The 8,563-nt window shown below is 46.3% G+C and overlaps 1 protein-coding gene across 1 annotated transcript; it reads left to right on the forward strand.

Annotated features, from left to right (window-relative positions):
* Nucleotides 1-2,366: 2,366 nt before the first annotated feature.
* Nucleotides 2,367-8,336, forward strand: LOC125508648. The gene is made up of 6 exons (XM_048673410.1): nt 2,367-2,921; nt 3,897-3,986; nt 5,025-5,327; nt 5,410-5,547; nt 5,694-5,927; nt 7,855-8,336. Exons 1-6 carry the CDS (start codon nt 2,508-2,510, stop codon nt 8,221-8,223), a joined length of 1,548 nt encoding a protein of 515 aa, XP_048529367.1. The 5' UTR covers nt 2,367-2,507; the 3' UTR covers nt 8,224-8,336.
* The last annotated feature ends 227 nt before the right edge of the window (nt 8,337-8,563 follow it).

Here is an 8,563-nt window from a genome sequence, read left to right on the forward strand (position 1 = left end):
TCAGCGATGGAGCCGCGTCGATTTCGGGTGAGAAACTGATCTATTATTTTCTTTTCTTTGGTGGCTTCTGCGGTGGCGCCAGAGGCAGGTGACGGACATTGTTGTCAAGCTCAGAGGATTCTTCGGTCTTAATTGTATTTTTCTTCCTTGGCTGGTGTTCTTCTGTGCAAAGGCTAATATTGTGTGATCTTTTCTGTTTTGTCGGGTTGATGTGTACGTGGCTTGTACTATGACTTTTATTATATGATTCTAATGAGGCATGTGCTTATGAACGTGAATTTGATTTTTTTAAGTATATGTTCACATAACAATGTTTATTTTCTTCATGCTTGTTTTAAAACACATATTTTTTAAGCCAAACTATTGCATCTTTTGTCAGAACCATAGCTAGGTATTTCTTGGGTTGGGCTTTTAAAAATTCGACCCCAAAAAACCAAGCCCGAGCTTCAACAACTCGGCCCAAAACAATTAAAGAATGTCCTTTTTGTATTACATAATTTTTTTTAATCATTTACATGGTATGTAAATATGATATTATAAGCCACCTACTAGAACCATATTTTAAAGGTATTTCGAGTCTTTCCAGGCTTTTGATTCAGGCCAAAACAGTTTGGCCTGACTGTCGAGATTCAGGTTCGGACTCATCGTGTCGGGTTGCCCATGTTTGCCAAGAACATGCAACAACAAAAAGTTTTGCACCAAGAGAACCTAGATACCAACCATCATGGCATGTCAGACCTCGACACTCTATTCACCTAGAATGAGGTTAATGAGGCAATATTCTCCTTGCCTTTGGTCAAGTCATCTGGCCTTGGCAGATTCATGGAAGCTTCTTTAAATTATGTTGGAACACCATCAATGCAGATGTTGTAGCTACAATACGGCAATTTGCCTACCGCAGGACAGATTGCTCTAACCTCATTAACGCGGCCAATGTCATCCTTCTCCCTGCGAAGGTGGACGCCTCCTAGGTTGGAGACTCCTGATTAGCTTGATCCAGAACATCTCTAAGATTTTCTCCAAGCTAATTGCCAACCTTCTGCCTCATCCTTCCCACATTAGTCTTCATGTGCTATAGTGTATTCAACTGTTCATGCAAAAGAGGTGCATCCACAACAACTTCATGTGTGTGCAAAACCTGACAGAAGATCTTCATCGCGCAACCATGCCAAACATCTTACTAAAATTGATATTGAAGGCTTTCTATTCAATCAACTAGGCTTATCTTCACAAGGTGTTCCAAGTTCCAACACATACTTTACTTCATTATGCATTACATGCAATATAAGCTTGGCTATCGGGATACACTTATCTGAATGAAATGCAGGAACACCTAGGTCAAAATGCTCACACATGGTGGAAACACCGTAACATTGCCCCTAGCTTTAAGCTCATTACGAGAGCTAAGGGTGATCATCATGCTTGGATTATGGGAGCTTTGGCAGCACATAAATGACATGGTCTTCGATGGAGCTACTCCGTCGCTCCAGATGACTCTAAGGAATATTGATCGAGAAGAGAGGAATTGGAGAGCGGATGGGCTACTACAAGGTGATCTAGACTTCTTCTTCAGTGGTTTGGTTAGGTGGATGTTGTGGCGGGTGGTGGATTTGAACAGCTCTTGACCCTCCCCTTTTAAAAATATATGATATGCACACTCATGCATATTCGAGAAAAAACTTTTAAGTTCATTACTGTTGAGGTTTTTGTTGCGATTTTGATGGAATCATGCCCAATGTAGTTACTAGACTGGTCAAGTTTAATCCCTATTCTACAGCGTGCGCATGCAGTGCACACTTCTTTCCATGAGTTTGTCTTTCGGGGTCCGATCCTCCTCGAGCTTGTCCGTTTGGACTTACTCGACAGGGCTCCGGCGTTCCCGCCGTCTCCTTGGGGCGGTGATGTTAGGGTTTCTCGTCAGGTGGTGAGATTTGGTGTCAGATACTTCAGATCTATGCAAGGGTTCAACGATGAAGACTGCGACTCCGGGGCGCTGATTATTAGGGGCACATGTGACATGCCCGGAAATTTATCGGTTGTCATTGACAAGGTCAAGCTGGCTTCGGTAGGGCAGCGGCGACAGTAGCGCGTCGATGGCTCGTTTTGGTGACAGTGGTGATCGTTTGATTTGAAGGTCTCGAAATTTCGATATAATTTTTATTATGTGTGACACGCTTCGTATTTATGGTGAAATCACCTAATAATATTTGATGCTTTGAAGAGAGAGACACTTACAAAGTTAGAGACACTTATTTTGGGACCGATGGAGTAGATGTAGTAATTTTTAGAGTTGATCTAGCATTTTAAGTCGCAGAGAGTAAAAGTAAACTAGTGATTGCCAGCTAAGCTAAACCCGCTCACCACGCACACCCCACGAGGCGAAAACTTCAGCGTTTTCCGCCTTTCCTCCCTCGCACGGTCGTTTCCCTCCCAGCTTCGACTCCTCCGCACCAAAACTAAAATCCAGCAGCAAGCCAAGCCAAGCCAAGCCAGGCCAGGCGCCGCGGATGGCGTCGTCGGCGTTCAAATCCACCACCCGCCGCAACCTCCACGGCTCAGCCGACCGCCCCGTGCATCCACCGCCCCACTGCCCCCGCCGCTCCCGCAGCGTCACCCCTGCGCCCCGCCGCGACCGTCTCCTCGGGGATTACGCCGGCACCACCCGCACCAACCCGCTCTTCGACCGCGGGGGGAGGGCCTCCTCTCCACCTCCGCCGCCGGAGGACTCTGGGGACAGAGGGAGGAAGGAGAGCAGGGGTCGCGGCTCAGGGAGGGCGCGGTCGGTGTCCGTCGCGCCGCCGCAGCGTCGGCGCGCTGCCACCTCGGCGCCGTCGTCGGCAGGCACTGATGGCGGTGGTGGAGGCAGGGCTTCCCTGGCGCGGTCGGTGGTCGGTGAGGCACGGCCGTGCCGCGGCTCCGTGGTTGGTGACTTTCTGCTTTGAGCTGGGATTTTTCATCTCCGATAAAGATTACAGCTTTACTTTCGTTTGGAAAATTCCGCACCTTTTCTGGCTGCTTTATAATTGGAAAAGAACAGATAAGGTTGAGCAGTACTGTAGTACTTTTTCTTGACAGACTTTTATTTCTCAAATTATAGCCATGTCGTTTACAAGAGGTTGAGAAATAAAATCAGGGATAGAACTTTTCCAAAACAATCAGCTACCGAGTTTGCTTCCCGAAAACAATGAGAAAACGAGACTTTTGCATAGTCACAAATCAACTGATCGCATTCTGGGATCGTTGCAATCTCCTCACCATGGTAATCATCCTGTTTTTGCATGGACTTCACCGCAAAGCTAGAGTCAAACTCAATATGAGCAATGTTGCATCCAATCCTCGCTGCCAAATAAAGACCATGCTTGATGGACAAAATCTCCACTGAATCAGCACTACTCATGTTGCAGTTGCTATAAACTGGCCACGATCACCACGTGCAATAGCCCCTATAGCACCATGAAGAGATCATTGGAAAAAGGTTGCGTCCACATTAACTTTAATAGAGCCCCTGCTAGGCCTTTTCCGCAACTAATTATTATGTTTGGTTAGAACCTTTAGGAGAGCGCCTTGATAGCAAGTGTGGTTCTGCCCGGGGTTTGTATCATTTCTCCGTTCACAGTTTGGCGTCTTTGCCACCACACATACCAAGCTGCAACAATTACCAATTCCGGTATAGGGGGTTCACCCGCTCCTGTGGTAGCTTTGACAGTACTTTCTACTTCTGTCTACCAGGCCCTCGTGGTGCTGGTTCCCTGCAAAAAATAAAAATAAAAATGAATCGAGCCGCTCTTTGTCAGATTGCTGTATTATCTGTCCAGATGAGTCTAGAAATGTTTATGCTGTGTTAGCTTGGCGATTCGTATTACTAATGAAGGATTCTGTTCTTGTTAAATTCACAGACAGATGTAGAAACCGTGGATTTATCAAGCAAAATGCAGTCTTGGAGGAGTCGTAATTCAGTTCCAAGTTCGTCATACGTATCTGTCAATGTGAGTTGCCCTTCTACTGTGGACCTTAGATTGAACCGTTTTTGTACATGACATCTTCAACAGTGCCTTGGTCCCAAACTTCACTCACACATTGGCTGATCCACACTGGTTGTATTAGTAACCATACTGTGTCACTGTACCAGAGTACCTGGGCGCTTATTCCTTAATGAAGGCGTTGCTGCGGAAGAAGTCGACTTAGTCGTAGCCTCATTGGTGTTTAGTCCATATCTTGTAATGGTTTGGCCGTGGTTGCCTTTGTTTTGTACTCTGATTAATTAGTAATAAGGATTGTTGTGTGCATCACATGATGCAGAAGCTGGGGGTTTAACCTCCTTTTCGGGAAAAAAGAGTACCAGTGCTAGGTGCCGAGCACCCGTCACCGGCGTCAGAGAGTGAAAGAATTGTTAACGTTTTATACGGAAAGTTAGCACATTATCTGGCCTATCGGAGAGATTTGATAGAAATAGAATAAGATCAAACTGGATCATGCATTTTGTGGATAAAGGCATTGCTGCCCTGTTTGTTTGAGCTTCAGGGGCCAGATTTAGCTTTGCCAGTAAAGCTGAATTTGGAATCTGAAACAAACAACTATTTCGTTTGCCAGTGAAGCTAGATCTTGGACCAGATTCAACTTTGCCAGTGAAGCTGGCTCTGGAATCTGAAACAAACAGCTATTTTGAATAGCTTTGCCGGTGAAGGTGAATCTGGATTCGGGCCATTTTCGGTGCAATTGCCTGAAGCACCTCAAAGTGTACTTCAGTGGCAGCTTTGCCAGTGAAGCGAATCCACATGTGATTCGAATCCAATCAAAGTTGAAACAAACAGGATCCAATCAAAGCTGAAACAAACGGGGCCTGCGTACTCTTTAAAGAGAACTAAGTCTCAGTAGGGGTTCGTAGTATGAAACTATGAAAGCAAGAAGAACATAACATGGAGTTCACATGCAGATATTTATTGACCAAATGCGTAATTTGAGACTATGTTTGATATTCTTCTTCTAAGTTGTTCACTGTGGTGTTGTTACTGTTTCATCAATAGGCCATCTCACAAATGAGCCATTCAACTGTCCCAGTGGAACAAGTTCTGGAAATTCCTCCTGAGTTCGATCCGGATTCTACTGAGTTTGTCTCGGATATAAGTGATTATGCAACAGAATTCAAACAGAGAGATGTTGTGGAAATTCCTCTTGAGTTTGATCCAGATGCTACTCAGCTGGTTTCAGTCGAAAGGCACAATGCGACCAAGCTGCAATGGGAGGGAATAGAAATCCCTCTTGAGTTTGATCCAGATTCTGTTGAGCTGGCTCCTGACATCACTGAGTACACATCAAAACTGAAACAGGTCTGGAAATATTATGGGTATTGTGCTAGGTCTTCAGTTCTATGCTGTCGACAAATATAAACATTTTGTTACTTGTCTGTAGTCACATGAGCGTGCTCGAAAGCTGCGGGCAGATTTGGCTGTTGAAGAGCAGCGCGAACAAGAACTGAGTAGAATGCTAAAGGGCATAGTGACTGTTCCAAGTTTGTCCGAAACGCATAAAAGGCGACCAAGGAGAAAGGTAATTCACTTGCTAGTCCATTTTATATGACTACATCTACTAGTGCTGTCTAGTTCTTGGTTAGTGCTGATAACGTATGATTTTGGGCTGTTTATTTCCCCGCTTATAAGTTTTAACTGACCTTTATTTCTGTATTGTGGTTCCAGAGTAGTATAGAGCGATTGAGAGTGTCAAGGCATTTGGCTGAAGAGGCAATCAGTTACTTCGAGGAGTGTGTTTCAATTTCAACATTAGACAGCACTGATTTCTCCTCACTCGAGGAACCTCATCAAAATTCAGGTGGGACTGTCCCGCAAAAGAGCAACAGTAGATTTCTCCTCAAAGGGGGGTCAAGCTCTTTAGGATCCCACTTTCCAACTGATCGACACAATTATAATGAGGTCAGTGAATCAATATACCACACTTGGAGTCTTGATTTTTCAAGTTTGGCCATCAATTTTGTTTTCTTGCAACGACTAGTGGTGGTACACTTTATTAAGACTGTCAGGTACAGCCTGGTTATTGTTATAGAATTTATTCCTGTGTTACATGGTCTAGAAATGGCAATATGCTAAGGGCTCTGATCATCTGCTTCTGGGGTGTTGGTGCAGAATATCTATTAACCATTTCTGAAAATGTAGAGAAATAGAGAGAGAAAAAGTAAATTCTGAACATGTGTTTGAAATAAAACTGTAGAAGCGCACTATGTTAATCTGCTCATTTTTATAGCTTAGAGGCTCAATGAGAACCAACCAAGTGTACCTCAACTGTGGTGATCATGAAAACTCAACTACAGTATGCTTTATTTTCATATATTAGAATCTGATAGGTTCATCATTCTCTTTTTTTTTTTGGAAAAGGAGGATGTACCCCCGGCCTCTGCATCTGGACGATGCATGCAACCATTTTATTAATTATTCGCAAAGACCATACAAGGTGATACATCAATAAGCCTGAAGCCACCATCTTGCCAACGCTGTTGCTACTCCTATCCCCTTGATGAAGGTGTGCCGAATGTCCGGGCCTAATACCAAACAGACATCGCACCGAAGCCTAACATCTAAAGCCGGATGCCCCATCCAAGCCACTACCTGGATTGGGTCACACACCGGCCCGGCACACTGCTAGTGAGCACCGCACGCTGCAAGGGCCGTCACCTCCATCTTCCATTGATCCATCCTCAGAGCAGAAGAACTGATGCACCGACCTTGCCAGGCCTCCCTGCCATCGACGCCACCATGACGCCAGACAGCTTCCTCCTCCCGCGCGAGTCCATCTCCTTGCATCGGACGCCGAGTCTCCACTGCGCCATGCCGCCGAGATCCGCCGCCAGCAATTTGTAAGCTGAAGCACCGCTCCACCAAAAAGCCTTCCACTGGTCCCTCGGTCCGTGTACACCTCCACGAATAACGCCCCCAAGAGGGAAACGACACCATAGCGCCGTCGTCATCTGATCTACTGATCTAGGGTTTCCCCCGGAGGTAGCATAGAGTGGCCTTCAACATCTCCACGGCGATGCCTTCAAGAAGGGAACGACGCAGACAGCACCGCCACTGCCGGCCTTGGCAGCTAGCCGATAGCAGGTTTTCACACAGATCTGTTCGAAGATCCTCCCTCAAGCATCTCGTGCACGGACTGTCACCATCTCTGCCGGGGACTGGACATAAGGGATCCAAGCAGCCGCTGCCTGACCGGCCATGGCACCACCACGGTGCCTACAGGCGGCGTCGCCAGGCCCACCACGCTCGCCTGTAGATGCACACCGGAACCGCCGGCCCGCCCAAGCCCATCTGGGCAAGACAAGACCCGCGATCCCGGCTGCCGCCACAGGGGCATCTCCGCCGCGGGGAGGTTGCGCCTCCGCTGCCGCCGCCGTCACGCACACCGTAGGGATCCCGCCGCTCCTTGCCACCGGATCTCCGTCGAACAATGTGCCGCCGTCGCCCGGAGAAATCGCCACCACCGCGCGATGGATAAGGCCCCGCCCCGCCATCATAGGCCAGACTTTGCCGGGGAGGCCTCAGGTGGCAGCTGGACGAAGTAGACGAGGGGAGGATGCTTAGGACCGGCGGCGCGATCGCCCCTCGTGTCGCCTAGGGTTGGCGACGCGGGGGTGGGGGTGGGGTCATCACTCTCTGTTTGTCATCCATTTGCAGCGGTGTTCTTATTCATAGGATTGTCTACATTTCAACTTTGAATCTTTATGGATTTATATGATAATACCAATGTTAAACTTTCTCACAAGGCATTTTAGCAGACCAAGATTTATGCAGATGGTTTGAATAATCTCAACCACAGATTAACAAATCCTTTTTTTTCTCCTCCCAGGAATCTGACAACCAAACCCAGTGCTCAATGAGCATCACTGGATCTGATGTGTCTGACGGTGTTGTCTTTAGTCATGCCAAGTCCCCTGGTTTGGGAACTAGAAACAATTCTAGTGATGATTTTGACACACCACGAAGCAAAAGTTCTTGTTTTTCTTTCACACACGAGCCAGTGAAAGCTGTCGACAATTGTGATGTTCGTCAATATCTAAGGAGTTTCAGCAGAGTAATCAGCAAAGAGAGGTCAAATTATTGTGCCGATGACTATGCTGTCCAGAAAGTGAGCGAGAACAGACTAACAGACATGGTGGCCTTTAAGAACCGGATAGAATATGGGGGCCTTATTCTTTGTAATATCAGAACATTCTGAGAGCAAATAGTGCCTGATGGTAAAAGAAAGTAATGTACTCCTAATCATCATGATGTAATTATATCCAATCAATATGGCAACTTTTTTGTTTGAAAAAAAGAAGGTTTTGTTGATTGCGCCTCTGCAGCGACACAGAGCCGTTATTTTTCTAATTTTAGTTTTATCTCATGTGATTATAATATATTTTGGGTCTGACTATATAACATCTAGATGTGAGATACTACTTCACATCTAAATTGTGACATCAGCAGAAGTCAGCGGTCGTTCAGCCCGCGTTGTCTTATTTTTGTTTTTCCCAACTGGAGCGTGACATCAGCCCACCGCGTCGTTCATTCTCTTT

Source organism: Triticum urartu, chromosome 5, assembly GCF_003073215.2.
Source record: "Triticum urartu cultivar G1812 chromosome 5, Tu2.1, whole genome shotgun sequence".
Taxonomy (NCBI): domain Eukaryota; kingdom Viridiplantae; phylum Streptophyta; class Magnoliopsida; order Poales; family Poaceae; genus Triticum; species Triticum urartu.